Genomic DNA, 19,611 nt, shown 5'->3' with positions numbered 1-19,611 from the left:
ACAGCTGCTGCCATTTTGTTTTATACAATTTAATGGATTATAAGACAACTAACAAACTAGTACTGTACGTACTAGTACTTCATTATTTATGGGGTGAAAAGTTGTGTAAAAGTAGTTTTTCTAGTTGGAACTTAACGCTTGCTAAAACAGCTTTCTTCATAGAAGCTTTGTGTTCAAGTATTTAAACTCAGATCAGTAACATTGTAACTTGCAACACTGTATGCTGAGAGGATGGGCTATGAAATTGTTGTGACTTCCATAAAATTGTGACGCTCAGTCACCACCTCCAGTGGTGAGCACCTGAGCACTGCCTACTGACCATGACATTAATGAGCAAGAAAACAGAAACATGGTGAAAAGGTTAGCTTTAACAGATGAAACCAGATCGGCCGACCTGTGCTCTCACTCCAAGGACGAAGGATCTCACAGGATTGTTACTATGAAGTGAATCAGATCTAACATGCAAGTTAGAGTAAAGACAAACTCACAGTGTCTATTTAGTCATTTCCGTTTTGGTAGGCAACTATTTTTACAGCTATGTTATTATTTCAGGCACAATTAATCCTAACAATGCATATACAATAACACATGAATATATATATATATATATATATATATATATATATATATATATGTTTTATGGTGCTCAAATCTCCTGCACCTTCTACCTTATTTTGTTTATCCTCAGGTTAGGTAAAGTAAGTCGAGTCTGTCCTATCTCTCATAAGCATTTAATCACACTCACAAGACAGGTCACAGAAGACTTCTTCGTGGTCTGTTCTGCTCAGATCTTGAGTCTTTTGGCAGGTGAGCGTATTGGTTATAATAAGATATAGTTTTATTATATATAGGTTAAATACATTACAAATAAAATACTAATATAAAATAGAAATAAAAACAAAGTTCTTTAATCTGCGAGCTCGGTCATTCGGAGGCGTCGTGGCGAGGCTGTCTGGCATCGGAGAAGTGTGTCGCCGAGGTGCAGCTTTATCTTCTGCTCACTTCTAAGTGCAACCCTCCTATATAGACTACAGGTGCAAGTCGACACTTTTTGGGAAAGTCCCATACAGCTGGAGACCTCCCTTTCAAGAAGCTCACTATAAAAACACAGCCATCGTATCATTCTGCTCTTCTGTGAAGATCTTTGTAAGATGTCCTCCTCTCTGCATCGGGAACTCAGCACTCAACGGTAACATTCCTATTCTTCAATGTTCTTACTAATACATATTTTATCTCTGGCTATACTTTAACTAAATGCTACATATATCATACCTAATGTCTTTTCTCAATAAACTACTTTTACATGATGCTATGGTGGTCTTTCTACTATTCAATAAAGTGAATACAATACCATGTGTACTGTGTATCTTATAAATACTTATCAAATAAAAGAATAGAATATTCTGTGTGGTCTCTTCTTCTTGATAAATCAGTAACACATCACAATGTAAATACATCACAAATAAACAAGGCAAACTTACAAAATTAGGAAAACTTCTTGTTTTCCTTAACTAATATATATATATATATATATATATATATATATATATATATATATATATATATATATATATATATATACAGAGACGTGACACAAAATTGTTGGTACCCTTTGGTCAATGAAAGAAAAACTCACAATGGTCACAGAAATAACTTTAATCTGACAAAAGTAATAATAAATAAAAATTCTATAAATGTTAACCAATGAAAGTCAGACATTGTTTTTCAACCATGCTTCAACAGAATTATTTAAAAAAATAAACTCACGAAACAGGCATGGACAAAAATGATGGTACCCCTAGAAAACACTGAAAATAATGTGACCAAAGGGACATGTTAATTCAAGGTGTGTCCACTAATTAGCATCACAGGTGTCTACAACCTTGTAATCAGCCATTGGGCCTATATATATGGCTCCAGGTAATCACTGTGTTGTTTGGTGATATGGTGTGTACCACACTCGACATGGACCAGAGGAAGCAAAGGAAAGAGTTGTCTCAAGAGATCAGAAAGAAAATTATAGACAAGCATGTTAAAGGTAAAGGCTATAAGACCATCTCCAAGCAACTAGATGTTCCTGTGACTACAGTTGCACATATTATTCAGAAGTTTAAGATCCATGGGACTGTAGCCAACCTCCTGGACGTGGCACGCAGGAGGAAAATTGATGACAAATCTAAGAGACGGATAATCCGAATGGTAACAAAAGAGCCTAGAAAGACTTCTAAAGAGATTCAAGGTGAACTTCATGCTCAAGGAACATCAGTGTCAGATCGCACCATCCGTCGTTGTTTGAGCCAAAGTGGACTACATGGGAGACGACCAAGGAGGACACCATTGTTGAAAACGAATCATAAAAAGCAAGACTGGAATATGCCAAACTACATGTTGACAAGCCACAAAGCTTCTGGGAGAATGTCCTGTGGACAGATGAGACAAAAATCGAAGTTTTTGCCAAGGCACATCAGCTGTATGTTCACAGACGAAAAAATGAAGCATATCAAGAAAAGAACACTGTCCCTACTGTGAAACATGGAGGAGGCTCTGTTATGTTCTGGGGCTGCTTTGCTGCGTCTGGCACAGGGTGTCTTGAATCTGTGCAGGGTACAATGAAATCTCAAGACTATCAAGGAATTCTAGAGAGAAATGTACTAGCCAGTGTCAGAAAGCTTGGTCTCAGTCGCAGGTCATGGGTCTTGCAACAGGACAATGACCCAAAACACACCGCTAAAAACACCCAAGAATGGCTAAGAGGAAAAAAATTGGACTATTGTAAAATGGCCTTCTATGAGCCCTGACCTCAATCCTATTGAGCATCTTTGGAAGGAGCTGAAACATGCAGTCTGGAAAAGGCACCCTTCAAACCGGACACAACTGGAGCAGTTTGCTCATGAGGAGTGGGCCAAAATACCTGCTGAGAGGTGCAGAAGTCTCATTGACAGTTACAGGAAGCGTTTGATTGCAGTGATTGCCTCAAAAGGTTGCGCAACAAAATATTAAGTTAGGGGTACCATCATTTTTGTCCAGGTCTGTTTCATGAGTTTATTTTTTTTTAATAATTCTGTTGAAGCATGGTTGAAAAACAATGTCTGACTTTCATTGGTTAACATTTATAGAATTTTATTTATTATTACTTTTGTCAGATTAAAGTTATTTCTGTGACCATTGTGAGTTTTTCTTTCATTGACCAAAGGGTACCAACAATTTTGTCCACGTCTGTATATGTGTATGTATGTTTGATTAATATAAGAATTAATAATGCAGACCAAGCAGAATATTTTATGAATTGGAGTAATGAGATCTACATCTTAAGTAAAAATGTCAGCGGTATAAGGATTGGATGTTTAGAGGAACTCTGATGGCGTGCCACATGAACAGTTTACCACTTACTATGGTGAGCAAGCAAGCAAGCTTGTTGGCTGCAGAAGGATTAGAGGCCAATCAGCTTGAACAATGTGATTTCTAGCAAATTGCATTAAGGACCTATTATCCAACACCATTCATATTAGAACTAGATTAAAAAAAAAAAAAAAAAAAAACAATACAAGGGAAGTTATTTGCATAATACTTTAATTAGGATTAAAGACAAAATGTGTTTGACAATCTCAGGGCTGTTTCAAACACCTGTTCTAAATTATCTTCAGAACACATCCTTACATGGGACGCTCTCTGGGACGAGTGACAAACTGCCACCATAGGGGTGGGAGGTCTCCTTCTTTGCGGGCCGGAGGCAGGACCTCAGATTTAGGGCCATCAGCAGGGGTTTCGGCTTGCAGCTGCTGGACCTTCAAAAAAGAAAGAGTTCATTTTAGAACATTAAGATTTATTTTATCTTTCAAAAATTTGCCTGATTACCCAGTGCCCATTTACTGGCTTAAATCTGACTTAATTGTTTTCTGATGAAGCTGCTGCCAATGAGTAGTACTTAAAATGTAATGTACTAATAAACATTACACATCCTTTCAGTGCAATTATATTAAAGCATTGTAAAAGTCATGAAATGGATGAAGATTTCTTGATATTTACCCTGCTACAGATGTCAGAACTCAAAACCTTGGTTCTGTGAAAGCCTAAAAACCACTATGGTATTTATTTTTGTTTTTTTGGTATTTATGGTTTCCATAATAATATCTTAGTCTCTTTTACTTGCTTGTTTTCCCAATACAACTTTGCTAACTACTATTTTCTCCTGCAGTGTGTTGGCAGAGCAGTGGGGAGACTCATGAAGACAAAAAGCAGTAGTTCGATAAAGTGTTAGCTAAACTTTAAACGCATGTAAATCGCCTTATTTGTTTTATACCAATGCTATCTGTAAGGTATAAATACATTTGAATTTATAAATGGGGGGTGGGTTTATGTAATTTTGTCAGCCTCAGCTAAAGATGATGTGTGGTGCATTGTCCAGGTGCAGCAATTTGTTTGTCTTAAATGAGTTCCAAGCTTTAGCATTCATTTTTGCTAGATTAAATACATTCCAAACGTACAATTCATTCCAACGACTCGTCATATAATTGCATATTTAACAAGAATTCATATGTTAAAAAAATATTTAGCTCGCTTGATAGAAAGGGCTTACTCAAATCAGAAAGAATGTGAAGGATATGACAGAAAAAGGAAATCCATACAAGGAATTTGTTGGTCCTTCTAGACAATATTTTCAGGTTAAAGCATATGATTTAAACATCAAAAGGCACATCACTTATTTACATGCAATCACTCTCTCGATAATGCATTTAAAAAAAAATTCTACTTAATCTGTATTTCAAATCAATCTGTACGAAATACAGCAATCCGTAGCTAAAATAACTGCTGAAAACATAGGCTATTGTTATTTTCAAACTAAATCTACACTGCAACTGCACTCAATTATGTTCCCTATCGTCACTTCACTCATACGGCATCTAGGGCTGTCGTCGTAAATGAATTTTTCTTGCAGTAATTTTGAGTGGCTCAAGAGTATGCAGAAATGTACTAAACCTTTGTACAAATCAACATGGTACATGTTTCATTGCTAATATTCAGTAGCCTAAACATGTATGAAGTGAGACGTGAGAAACCTTACGAAAAAAAACAAACATGCAAGTAGAGCGATTGCTGCATTTGTTGCATTATGCAAAAGTTTAGGTATCCCTTGATAACAGATTTTGGTGATTTTTTAAATGAAAACATGTTAACACAGTCTCTCTTGAAATCGAAAAATGCACAATATTTTCAGCAAACATTGGTGCATAGTTACTTTTATATCAAATTGAACAAAGATAAAAAAATAAAATAAAAACATTCTTGTGGCACGTGTAAAAGTTTGGGCACCCTACATAATCAGTACTTAGTAACACCTCCTCAGGAAGATATCACAGCCTGCAAATGCTTATAGCCAGCTAAAAGTCTTTCAATTCTTGTGCATGGGATTTTCTCCCATTCTTCCTTGCAAAAGGCTTCTAGTTCTGTAATATTCTTTGGTCATCGTGCATGCACAGCTCTTTTAAGATCTACACAAAAATATTCAATGATGTTTGATAGCCATTTCAAAACCTTCAGCTTAATGCAAGTGATTATGCTGGTGCCTCTATGTCCTGCAGAGACAAACCTCTGCACAAACTTGGATATACCATCATATAGCAGATTTGTTATTATAGAACAGGTTTAACATTTATTGTTATATGCTTGAACTATTTTAGTATGTAGATTTTATTTTAGGCAAGTTGTGATGATTTGAGAGGGCCAAATTCATCAGCTCACTGTCTGCCACAGGTCGATGGTCATGAAAAAAAGCCCTCATATTTAATACAAAACAAAAATGTTCTCCATCTCATACTAATAAATTACCAAAGCACCTTTTCGGGTTAAGCAAGCAGTGCTGAGCTAGCACCACCTGCTGGCAAAAACTACTAACAGCAGATGCCCATCTTTGATCTGTACTCCATTGCTTTTTCTGCTGCTTAGCGATCTGTCGAATTTGAACCACTGAATTCTCGGAAACAAATGTATCAAGTGAAATAAAATTAACTGACGATTATCATTGGTGTAATTAATAAACAAACCGAAAATTTTGGGAATGGACTTTGTGAGGTGAATATTGATTACTGAATTTTGAACAATGAAGAAGTTTGTAAAAATGTTTACGATTTAAATATTCACTACTTAAAAATACAACCATGTTAAAATGCAGCGCACACAAATGCAAGCCCTGAAAATACAATTCAATGCATTTTGATTTGTGGAATTCAAGGTTTTTTTATTTCAGTCTTTGAGTTGTTGTAATACGTCAGAGTATCTGAATTTTATGGGCAGGGCTCAGTCATGATGTCCATAAGCAGTTCTTGTGGCTCTGTGGCGTTATCTGTGCCCCTGCGAGATGTGTCAACCACATCATGACTACTTGTCACTCTGTCCAGGTGTGTGTTTGCTATTCAGGTTGAAACAAACTGGCACATACAACTGATGGATAATGGAAGCAGATATTGTCCTTTAGCACTCTTGCACCAAGTTTGTTTGGGTGGAGACCATCCAGCTTAAACAGCTGTCTATATCCCTAGGAAAGATTAAAGTTGTCAATAAAATTGACACCTTTTATGCTGCAGTAGCCATGTGTTCATCCCAAGCAACCATGAAAACATGTTAGTGAGTTGGTCTTGCTGTGAGTGGTCCAGGTTGGCTCATGAGCAGGTTGGCTCATAAACCACAGACCTCGCAGGTCAAGAAATTGTCACTTTATTCACGTGGCAGGTTGGGGTGAGTCATCAAAAACAATAAAAAAAAAAAAAAAAAAAAACATGTTGCATGCAATTCTGTATAACTTAATATTTGGGAATATCTATTTTAATATTAGGTTCTTTTATAAGGTTGCAAAATGAAGGCCTAAGTAGCAATGGAACTTGTGTGATGTCCCCAAATCTTTGGTGTATCGTGACAAGCCACAAAAGCTCCCACCATCAGCCAGCCACAACAACATAAACTGAGAAATAAACGTGACGATGGAAGACAAGGTGCGGGAGAAACTGAGAAATCGAAAATGAAAAAGAAAAAAGGTCTGGCTGCTAGACTGGTTCCCAGAAATAATGGAAGAACTGTTCCATTCCATGCTGATTCGAGACGGCCAGTACAGTTACCGTTTCATTTTCCACTACGGGCTGATAACGGATTCAATTCAAATGCATCAGTTGTTGCCGTGGTAACATAACTGAAAGCGTACCTGACAGTTCTTAGAGCAGTTTGGCCCAATAGTGGAAAAGCGGCTTTATTTAATGAAGGCAGGGTGGGGTGCGAAAATATACAGTAGTGCGAGGCAGGCAAAATTATTTCATAAAAATGGGACTCGCGGGTTGAAAAAAAAAAAAACCTGACCCGCGCATCACTGATGAACAACTGAACTTCAAGTTCTGACTGCTCTTTCCAAATATAATTTTTCCCCATGTGGATGATGATTCGATTTCAATGTTCTGTTAATGATCTTTCTAAAAATAGAGTAACCAGTTATCAAAGACCTTGCCTCGGTTTTCACAAAAAAACTAAATGGCACTGTCTGCTAGAGCTAGCGCACCTTTCAGTAGCGACGTTCGTAGCTGCTGGCCCATCTGATACATGCTCAATCACATTTGGGGATTCCTCACCCACTTTCATTAACATCTTACTCCCTGTTTTTGCCATCATTTAGTGTGTCCATCAGTTTCGTCATGTTCCTACAGTTGGTATAATCGGATTAGATTCACTAGATATACAGGACTCACTAGTTGTATGGTGAGAGGATCCATGATGATAATAATCTGCTGTGTGTTCTGGCTGTTTTGGATGACAAGCAAGTTACATTGTTTCAAAAACCACAATCACAAATACAAATCACAACAGTTTTTGAACAGAGAAAACTGAATAAAACGAAATATGTAGGACTGTAAACAACATATATTTCTAAATATTTAAAAAATTGCAAAACAAGAGCTTGTCCATCAGCCCATTTTTCTTTTAAGTTCATAAAAAGGATATTATGGCAAATTAAGCGGCATACTGCTTGTTGTTTTCTTTATTTTGCATTTGCTCTCATAGAAGATAAAAATAAATTGCAGTGATCACACAGGCACCTCAAGCACATGCAACATATTTCATAACCTGTCATTATCAAAATAAAATGTAAAAGAAACAAAAAATGTGTTATACTCCTTAATTTAAAGTCCGTGCAATCTGCGCCGTTCAGTGTAAGCACCATCTCACTGCACTTTTAAATTATATTTTAGAAAGCAACTAAAATAGTCTAGCACAAATAGGCGGAGCTGTCGACTATATAAGTGCCCGTTTCGAATGGGAGTCAGATGCCTTCTCCTTCAGCAATAATGAATATCTTTCACAGAAACCTGACTAAGAAGCCGCTAGCTGTAGAAAAAGCTTCTACAGTGGACCATGCCATGTTTCCACTGCTGCCATCCGACCAAAAGAGCATTTTTCTTGAGCAAATTTCCTACCTGCTGTTGTTTCAGATCCCCCCTTAACCATAACTGTGCCTATAATAATTTTCTGATATGTGCAGCACAGCTGAATCAAGAATCACTGTCCATTGCCTAAATTATAAATCTCGTAACATGACTGCTTTTTTCCATTACAGTTGCATTATAATGTTGTATTCAGGCCTAGAGTGTTAAGTGCAACAGGTGTGCACGTTGATTTCAAGGCGAGTTAAAGGACATACAAACAGATTTCTGTTGTACTTCATCAAGGACAAATTAGGTGATTTAGGTCATTTAACCTCTCATGAGTGTGATGGAAGCTCCTCTTCAACAAGGTCTCGTTCAGACATGATCATGCATACCTCTTTTTCCCAGCTCTGAACCCGCAGCTTTTTCCACTGCTCCCTCTTAGCAAAGTAATCAGGGTACATGGCTTTCTCTGAGGGATGCCAGTGATCCAGACACCATTCAGGAATCTAGAAAAGCAGAAATGTGAGTGTAAAATCAATTAATAACTAAAACATTACAAATCGTACAGAATTTTTTTTTTTACTTTTCTTTAATTAGGTTCATTAGCTCCACCCAACTGGTTGTCAACAAATTTGGTCCAAATAATGCCTAAACTGCCAAAAAAAAAAAGAAAGAAAAAGAAAATAAAGAAGAATTCACTGATTGCAATGGATTATGATTTTGTCTGTGTGTGTGACCTGCTGATACAGATTTTTATTCCAAATTTAACACTTTCTAACAACTATAATTGGCAGTATAAATCATTATACAGATTTTAAATACAGATTACTCACAAAGCCCTGAATGGTTTAGCACCTCTGTACTTGAGTGAGCTCTTACTGCATTATAGTCCCCCACGTTTGCTGCGTTCTCAAAACTCTGGTCATTTAATACCTAAAATATTGACTGCAGGAACAATAATATGCTTCTAATATTCAAATCTGTTTAATTATTGTTAAACTGAATTAATTAGATCTGGCTGGAAGCTGGAACACTTCCCATAAAACACGAGTGTACTTGTTACATCATAAGAAGAATGGCATCTATGCTAATATTAGTCGATTTCTTTTTATTCCGAGGTCACCGTAGCCATCCGGATCCAGTCCGTATCCAAATAAGATGGTGGATCATCACCTAGAAATGGCGTCTACAGCCCTGATTGTCACCAGAAACTTGTTATCGAGACAGCCATCAGGACAAGACGAAAGGAAATGAGATGAGACCTTTTCACAATCTGACTTGACTTTGCTGTAGTTGGAATTGAACTGTAGAACTGGCCCCCTGAGCAGTTCAAGTCGAAGATAATGAGGTTTGAGTTCAAAGATCAAGTCAGAAGATATTGTGGTTTTGGTTCCTTGCCACTGTCGCCTCTGGCTTGTTTAGTTAGGGACACTTAATTTTTAGTAATTCTAGCAATTATCATTGATTTGATGACACAGACCGTCTCTACATTTAATAAAATCTGTACTGTTAAAAGCGCTATATAAAAAAAAAAAAAAAAAAAAAGTGATTTAATAATAGCTGGACATTAAGCTATCAACTAATCAAGCCAGAGACAACAGCGGCAAGGAACCCAAACTCCATTGGTGACAGAATGGAGGAGGGAAAAAAAAAAAAAAAAAAAACTTTGGGAGAAATCAGGCACAGATTTTTTTATTTACACTTTTTTTTATTTTATTTATATAACGCTATCTTTGACTTGATCTTTGAACTCAAACCCCATTATCTTCGACTTAATTGCATAGATACAATTTAAACTACTGATACTTTTTTTTATACTTTTGATACATTTCATCAGTAAAGTCGGTTCCATGATTAGCGGTAAATCACCAACACATGCTTTTAAATAGAGCGGCAGTCATAGATCACTTACAAGCTATGCAATATCAAGTCGCTTGATAATAACTGCGATATTCCATAGCTTGTCAGTGATCTACTGAACAAATAATTTTTACTAAAAGTTTGTTTTGCTATACTGATGCAAAAAAAATTACATTTATAGGAGTACTGAACAAACTCAAAATGCTAAAACTAAAAGCATTGAGAACACAAATTACTTTACAAAGAAGTATTATTTTTCATATATTAACTATAATTTATAGTAAATTTTCAATATTTTAGTTTAAAATATCACTAGTCTCCCACCATGATTCTTAAAAAAACAACTGAACAAAATATTATTTAATTTACTAGAGTTTCTAAAAAAAGAAATTGTATAGGGATGTCACAATATTAGATTTTTCACATCCCGGTTACTGTGGCTAAAAGAATTCACAATATTGATATATTGCAATATCTATAAAAACCTTTGAGGAAAAACTTTAGCAGTCAAATATTTTTTTTATTTAGTTAAATTAAGTTATAAAGTAAATATAAAAACAAAACCGCCATTAACAGGTAATTACAACTTACTCTCTGCAAAAAAGGGCCTAAACTGCGTGTGATGGGCACAAAGGTGGGTAAAACATTGCTAGTCCTGCCCTCCTTTGCACTGACCATAGCCCGACAGATTCTGCAGACTGGCAGCGGTTCTCAATTCCAGTCCTCGCGCACCCACATACACATTTTGTATGTTTCTCTCATCGCTTCAAACGTTTGTTCTATTCAAACGTAAGTGCCCTGAAAAGTGGAAATCAGGATATTCTGCCATAATTCCAGTTCAAAGTGAATGCATACGTATTATTTAAAGGGCACTGAAGTATGCGAGACATGAATTTAAATGGAGGTATATGATGTCACACTCGTTCATGTGAAGACGTTGTGCAGCGCAAATCCATTAATTATTGTATAGACCTAACTGCTCTCTTTCAGCAGTAGTGTGGGCACAGATGTGAACATCACAGTGGATTAGAGCTTTAATACAAATCTATAGATTAATCTGATCTGCTGATATGATTTAACTATACAACAGTATGGACACGCAGCAGCCCTCCTGCTGGGTCTCTGAAATTTAATCACAGCTAGAGGGATCAGCAGTTACCTTTTAATAAATATAAATAAAATCACGAAAGATTGGAGTCAGATAAAATTATGTATCAGGTCAGTACTATAATTGGAAATACAAAAGATTAATAAATATTAGTGATTTTTAATGAGACGCAAAGAAAAGACCGAACACGCATTGACCTTCGACCAGGGCCTCTGGATTCCGTTCTGCAGGAAAAGGGGGACCCTTACAAAGGTATTTCAAACACTAGACTGATGTTGTGGAGTGGAGTGGTGTCCTCTTTTGTTCGAGCTTTCAAGACATGACAGGTTTTATTTGCATGTTAATTACAGCACTCTAATAGATAAAAAGATGAGGATACTCTGTGTGTATATGACAGTTTCTGCCAATATCCTTCACACTAACTTCACACACCCATTGAGACCATCATTCTACAGTCCACAATCAACAACCTGATCAACCATATTGCTCTCTGTGAGGCAAATGGTGGTCACACCAGATACTGACTGGTATGCTGAATGAATGAAAACTGCACATTTTAGAGTGGCCTTTTATTCTGGCCACCCTAAAGAACACACGTGCAATAATCACTGTCTAACTAGCATCTAACGCCTGTGAGGTGATTATCTTGGCAAAAATGTTCTCACTAACACAAGATTTATACACATTTGTAAACAATATTTGGGAGAAATAGGTCTTTTTTGTACATAGAAGAAGCCTTAGATATTTGAGTTCAGCTCATAAAAAATGAGGGCAAAAACAAAAGTGTTGCATTTATCATTTTAAATCATTTGATACTGTTCAGTGCTTTGACAGTGCTTATTGTTAAAAGTGCAAATAGATATTTAGAAATAAGGTTAATAGAGTAGTTTCTGGAGCGCTAACAGGTGTCTCTTTGTGAGAGTCAAAGATAGTTGAATGGGCGTTCAAATATCATGCGATTTAAAAAGTCTAAACAACATCCATTTGACTTTGTCACTTACTTTGTAGCACTCATATCTTTCATAGGATGTTCCTCCAGGTGAGTCTGGGAACACGTAGGGTTGCGGGTGCTGATTGTCCCAGAATTCCTCCTCACCTGCCTTCAGCATCATGGTGGCCTTCATCATGTCCTTCTCATGCTTGTTCTCATCAAAGCGTGCTCGCAGCAAACATGCATAGAAGCGGTATTTATCCCTGGAATAGTCAATTAACTTCTTGTCAATGGTATGGTTAAGATTAATGAGACAAAAACCTAACACAGATATAATCTTGGATGATTCATTATTATCATTGTTAGGTCAATGAAACAAAATAAAGTATTGTATTGAAAAAATATTAGATTCTACTGCCCTTCTTGCATTATTTTGTACTATTGCTTACAAAATGCCTTAGGTACACCAGGGTGTTCATCATTTGGATAAAAAGAAAAAAAAACTAAACAAAAGCACCACATAAGCGCACACACAAACATACACACAATAGTTTTTTTCAGTAGCACAAGTACTGATGGGGGCAGACAAGAGCACACGCCTGGCAGAGAAGTAAAAAAAAAAAAAAAAAGAAAAGAAAGAAATAATGTAGTGCTATTATGCACCTGCTAACTTGAACTGTTTTTAGTCTAGTATTTAACTTACATTTTGCAGACATTAAATATCAAACATACAGTAGTGGTTTCTAACAGGTTCTTTCATTTGATTGCGCCACTTTTCCAAAGTTTCCTCTTTAAACACAGGTGCATTTGACTGTTGCGCTTGCATCTATTGCAGTATCTCATACATTAAAAAGCATTTTAAAAACCCAACGCTCAAGTTAAGAGACATTCAACTCCCACTGTCTTGCATGTTTTTCTATTCCTCTGCCTGCTTCACATCTTTACCAACACAAAAGAGCATTCTGTGTGAACGGCGCCTTGCAACGTCAATCACGTGCGTGAATTGTGAGCGGTTAATCAAGTGCATCCACATCCGTATCGTTGTTTTTTCTTTACCGTTATCACAGCACATTGTCAAAATGTCTAATTCTGATGTTTGGTAATAATTATATGCAAAATCTCGATTTAAAATTTTTTTTTTAAAAGTTGAGTAAAGTCTTCAGATTAAAGCTGACACATTTCACTAAAAACGAGTATGGTCACAGACTCCAACTGTTTAGCTTTAGACTTTGGTCCTATCCAGTCTGAGGTAATCAAACATGTTTTCAGGCGATTTTAAGAACACATTTATCATGCGACTCCTAGCAACAAGTTTCATGTTTTTGCATGAGTCTGTTGTGATCAGAATGACTTTAAAGTACGGTAGAGTATGATTCTCAATTGTGTAGCATATGATAAGACTTTTTCATAGAGACTTTTTCACCATTTACAGTTGCCTAGTGTTCTGAAAAAAATCTATACAAGATTTAAATGTCATGTAGTGTATAAAGTTGTCAATCGTTCTTTTTATTTTCTCTCAACATCCACTCTGTCTATCTGACGAGCCTAGGCTACTCACTTCTCTCTGACTGCAGCACACACATTTTCAAACATATACACACTTACAGGAATATCTGGACCACAACCCACCAGAGATGGGGGCCACTATCTCTGACTGGTTTAGACCATGATATGTGCCTAATTTGTGAAATAGTGTTTAACCACAGGGAGACTTTCAGAGTCACAGAGACTTTTATTTCCCTAGAATGTCTGATCGCATTTGTGCAACCATAGATTTAATTTTTTGTCGCACCATTGAGAAATTAGGTCACACTCTAAAGTCCTGATAGTAAAAGTAGGCTATAGTGTGTTTTTTGGCCATTTTTATTACCAGTTATAGCCTATAACAGTTCAATTAACATGTTTAAACTATGGTTAGTGTAGTAACATTTAATTTTTCTTTTATCATGGTTTACCTTGTTTTGTGGTTTTATAATCACGGTTAATTTTCATAAGGGATATTTTCACACTATTTTATATATAGGCTTATTTAACATTCATCAATGTTAAAATTCTTTTTAATATCAGTAAAAAACTATGACAGACTTATACATTAGTCTTAATCCCTTTATTAAAATTAAGCAAAAACAAGGAAAAGTTTACTTTTAGAAGCCATCATTTAATGACATTAGGCTTGTAGTCTAATGCCAGAGGACTCAATTGAATAACAAAAAAAGTGTCAGGAACGACACCTCAAAGATACTGTACCCAATACAACTCAGTTTTTCAACATATCTTGTTCTGTAGAAATTAGTTTTATTATTTTATTTTTATTTAAACAATTCTGAGTCAACACCAACTCCGCCCACACAGCTATGATGTGACACCGACCAAGTCAGTTAGTAAAGGACTACTTGTTTCTTTTATTACAGCCCATGATAATTAACATATTACAAAAACAATTAAGCTAAGAGAAAGTTATCCCACTCCTATAACGTCTATGTCTACTTCCATCATCGCCGCTTGGACTACAGCCTCACTCGCTTTATTTTTGAATGTGATTTTTTTCTCATATAAAGGTCTGAACACACTGCACTTTTTGCTCCATTGACTTACATTCATACGCATGCGAAAGTGACAGACTGGAAACCCAAGCTTCTGCTGCATTCCAAAGTTTAAGTTTGATGAACTCTGACCTCCGAATTAAAAGTTTAAGGTTTGGCACCTTGGCTGCGGCATGCTCTGTACTCAAGTATTCAAGCTAACAACATGGAACGAGCCAGAAGAACATATGTCATTTGGAGATATTTTGCAGCAGATACTGTAGACCAGTATTTCTCAACTGGTGGTTCATTGAATGAATGGCCAAACAAATGTCATGATTAACAAAAAACTTCATTTTTAAGTTTTCTGATGCAAGAATTTAAAGCATGTGCATGAAAGCTTTAGACACTTCTGACAGATGCAGTTCAATTAAAGACAGACTGTGAGAAAAAAAACGCACTGTCCCAATTTAGTATCCGTGGGTCAGGTGAGATGAAAGTCAGTATCAGTATTCAGTTAGTCAGAAAAATTAACTATACTGTCATGCCAGGTCTTACTGTGTGTTTGTAGCGCACCGCGCTATACATCATTTCACTAAAGCCTTGTTTATACACTCCTCCGCTGACTGTAAACTCCGCAAACAGACAAGGTGTTTATACTTGTCGAGCTTGCCGTTGTACTATTGTTTGTGCAGAATCTACAAGCCTGCAACAAGTAAATTAAAACTACAGTGCCAATAAATCACAAATGGTACTCCGTTGTTAGGTGGCTCAAACCAGCTTAATAACAAAGGGCAGGATGCATTTCCAGTTAGTCTATTACATTTGACACTAAACTGATTATAAATTACCGTAACTAGAAATGGACATGTTTGTTTTCTGTGTGCAATATTTACATTGTGTGTGGGTGTGTAATGTGTTTTTATGAGGACAGACAACGTAACATTGCTTTTTAAATAAAAAAGTTGACTTTGAAATAACACAACCAATTGAGTTATATTCATGTATTCAATTTGTTAAAGATTTACAATTTAAAATGCTAAAATATTCAAATTAATTGACCCTTTATCAATATAAACATCATCAATGCAGGCAAGATGGTGGGCAAACAGCAACTGTGCTGCATCTCTGCTGCCCATCCCAGGGGAAAGTGGCACTGAGTGGGCATCGATTTTTAAATCAATGTTTAAAAATTCCCATTCAAAGCTCTGTCACAGGGATGCATACAGTGTATTAGGTAATTCTGCACTAACAAAATTTTATTTTAGTACCAGATCGTACTCCGTGTCAGACAATAGTCTCAGATATCGGAAGCAAAAAATGCAGATCAGAGCATCCCTAGCAGTATGTTAGTTTATATCGCTTGCCATCTTATACACAAGGAAATCGTTGAGAAATATTTCCTACATTTTTACAAAATTACTACACTCTGTTTCTTTTGTACGATTTGAACTACGTAAGAAGGCTTTTATGTAATAAATTAAATTAAATTGTTAGATCATTTTAATATACTTATTTGACAAAAAAACGTTGACTGTTATATGTAACCTGTTTTAAGTGATTTTAGTTTGATTGTGTTGTGTGATCTTTGTTGAAACTGATTGTTCTGCTGCCCATTTGGCCAGGACACTACTGTGAAAGCACCTCCATTTTTGCCAGACAAAAGAAGGAAAACAAATCTAACCGTGGACAAACTGACATTCACCTGATGCGATTTCGCACGTCAGAGTTACGTAAACCTAGGAACGCAGCGGCATGTGCAATTTTGACCGAAACCCAAACTTCTGCGGCAGTCTCTTTCACATGCATACGAACAGAAGTCAATGGAGAAAAAGTACAGTATGACCGTAGCTTACGGAGGAGGAGGGTCGGAACATCAAGCTGTAGCACACACTATTATTGCAATGGTTGGCTATCGCGAGCAGAGTGTCATTCAATGCATTGGAGAATATGGTGAATATAAATAAAAATACGAAGTTGCCTAACATGATACGAACATGAGATTTTCTAAATAACCAACCTTTTTTCAGATTTCCTAATAAGCAAGGTTGCATTTTTGGACCTTTCGATTGCCAATAGCTAGTTACGCTTCTTGCGGTTTCCCTTCATTGCACGTTACACTAACTCCGTATTACAAAATTTAACCCATTCAATTCAGGAAAAATCTGATCAAAGATGACCACCAAATAAATGCACCCCAGCGTATTTTAATGACAGTTAACACAGACGCAATGTCCATGACACGACATGTAACGTTAGCAGTAGCTCATTTTAGTATGTGCTATAGGCTATGCAGGAGTTAGCAAGACAGGCCAAGATCGATTCACTGCCAATAAATGCACATACAACCATATAAAACTACTATTATAATTTAGCAACTGGATTTACCTGAAAATACACCATGACTCGATGTGTCTAAGTGATTTCTTGTAAAGTCGCAGGACCTTCTGATGGTGAGTCAAGTAGGCAGCCGCCATCTTTCCTCTGAGTCACTTCTGCTTGCACGTTCGGAAACTTCCGAATCTTTTGTTTTGAATCAATGTTTCGGACGGATTTAAATTTGTGAATCAGTATTAAGTGTATGTGTTTACACACACACAAAAAATTGTCCTAATTTTATGCATTTGAATTGCTATAGTAGTAGTAGTAGTAGTAGTAGTAGTAGTAGTAGTAGTAGTAGTAGTAGTATTGATAATAATAAACAACAGCAAAGTAAAGGTCGAACATGAAACAGTCAAGAAACAAGATTTCCGGAACTAAAAAGGCATAGTTTATTATTAATTAGATTTTATTTAAATTATATTAATAAAAAAATGCATTCAAACTTATTAGAAGCTGTGGGGACAACGAATTGTTAAAATTGTTATGGCCATTTGTGGAATAAGTAAATTCTTTAAAAAATGTTGAAGCAAATTTGATATACTGAAAAACTACGTCGTGTGTGCTGTTTGGTTTATATATCCTGGTGGCGATTTAAATACAAACTCATTGGGACTCGTGGACTCTTTTGTGTTCTCGTTAAATTTGCACTTCAACCTGCAGATGTCCTCAGCGTACAGAGATTCAAAATATTGAATCATTTAAAGCAATCGGTTCAGTTGATTCTACGTTTCAAGAGTCGAGAGGAGTCCACGAAAGTCACCTTCACATTGGTGCCTTCCATTTTTATTTTTTGCTCCTCTCTCACTAGTTTCCTTTTATGCACTGTTATTCAGGTCTATAAAACCTACAAAATGTAATTGAGTCAAACTGTTGTGCAGTTAGGGTAAGTTCATAGGCATAATAAATACATAACTGCCTGATTTGTGTGTGTGTGTAATATGTATATATATATTTATATATATATTTATAATATATATATATATATATATATATATATATATATATATATATATATATATATATATATATATATTTTTTTTTTTTTTTTTTTTTTTTTTTTTTTTTTTCAAATCTCCTGCTCCTTCTACTTTATTTTGTTTATCCTCAGGTTAGGTAAAATAAGTTATAAGTTGAGTCTATCCTATCTCTCATACGTATTTAATCATACTCACAAGACAGATCACAGAAGACTTCTCCGTGGTCTGTTCTGCTCAGGTCTAAAAATCTGAGTCTTTTAGCAGGCAAGCGTATTGATTATAATAAGATATAGTTTTATTATATATAGGTTAAATACATTACAAATAAAATACTAATATAAAATAGAAATAAAAACAATGTTGTGTAATCTGCGAGCTCGGTCATTCGGAGGCATCGTTGTGAGGCTGTCTGGCATTGGAAAACGCGTGTAGCAGAGTGCAACTTTAACTTCTGGCTCACTTCTAAGTGCAGCCCTCCTTTATAGGCTACAAGTGCAAGTCAACACTTTTGTTAAAGTAAATAAAAAAAATCAATAACACAACACAATGTGTTCACAATACAAGGTATGACTCAAATAAACAAGGCAAACTTACAAAATCGTGAAAACGTCCTGTTTCCCACGACACCCCAGTCTTGGAAGTTTGCTCTAGTCTTTACTTTCTTATCTTAAAGTTTATGTATGGAACATAACATGTTTTGTCTTTGTCATACTTGCTCAGTTTGACATACACTTTTTCTGTTCCTGTTTCTGTTAGGACACTCATTTGAAATCCGTTAAAATAGAGATCAACCCAAGGTCAATTTAAACACAATAATTCTCTTATTTATAACATCTCCAATTAGCTTGAATCTCAGTGCTTTGTATGATAATAGTTAAATATTGTCTAAATTTATCTCTCATTGATTTTCTATTGTTAAATTCATAAAAGCATGCCTCAATTTAAATGTCTCTTAGAGTCTTCACAAATTAACGTGCAGCCTCTTCCATTGATTAGACATTTTGACTAATCGTTGAAATTATGTATCTGGGATAGAATCCTGCCCATAGGCCGTCTTCGTCATTTTGAAGCTCTGTTGGGACACTTGTGTTTGGGGATATTATTCTGTTTTCCAATACCAGTCTGCTCTAGAATAATTAGCAGGAATAGTTCAGCTATAATGATTAATATCATGCGAAAATCATTTATTATGCACTTTAATGTTCTATAGGTGCTCTGAAAACTAAGACTTTTTCGGTTACTTTGTTGTTCACTATAGACCATCTGCTTTTGGGTTCTTGTGAATTACCTCATTCTTGAAAATATTGTTTTTTTTAGTCATCATGAAATACAGTGGAAGCAGAGACATACATTTTCCATTTTCTTGAACATTATAGTCTTCTGCTGCATCAGCAAATATATTTACGTTAGTCTCAATAGGCTCAGA

The 19,611-nt window shown here is 35.9% G+C and overlaps 1 protein-coding gene across 3 annotated transcripts; it reads right to left on the bottom strand.

Moving 5' to 3' along the window:
* Positions 1–3,553: 3,553 nt before the first annotated feature.
* LOC122360930 (NADH dehydrogenase [ubiquinone] 1 beta subcomplex subunit 9-like) lies at positions 3,554–17,324 on the bottom strand. 3 transcript variants are annotated; one of them, XM_043261768.1, is made up of 5 exons: positions 17,215–17,324; positions 12,375–12,567; positions 8,798–8,911; positions 7,728–7,779; positions 3,554–3,785 (listed from the first exon to the last, which is right to left on the bottom strand). In XM_043261768.1, the coding sequence occupies exons 1-5, from the start codon at positions 17,301–17,303 to the stop codon at positions 3,754–3,756; spliced, it is 480 nt and encodes a 159-aa protein (XP_043117703.1). In that variant the 5' UTR covers positions 17,304–17,324; the 3' UTR covers positions 3,554–3,753. The 3 variants fall into 3 exon arrangements, with proteins under 3 accessions (XP_043117703.1, XP_043117702.1, XP_043117705.1); XM_043261767.1 differs by lacking the exon at positions 7,728–7,779; XM_043261770.1 differs by lacking the exon at positions 7,728–7,779 and having other exon boundaries at positions 3,652–3,785; positions 8,735–8,911.
* Positions 17,325–19,611: the final 2,287 nt, after the last annotated feature.

The sequence above is a fragment of the Puntigrus tetrazona genome, chromosome 16, assembly GCF_018831695.1.
Source record: "Puntigrus tetrazona isolate hp1 chromosome 16, ASM1883169v1, whole genome shotgun sequence".
NCBI lineage: Eukaryota > Metazoa > Chordata > Actinopteri > Cypriniformes > Cyprinidae > Puntigrus > Puntigrus tetrazona.
Note: the sequence above shows the minus strand (reverse complement) of the source record. Positions and strands in the feature narration are given on the sequence as shown.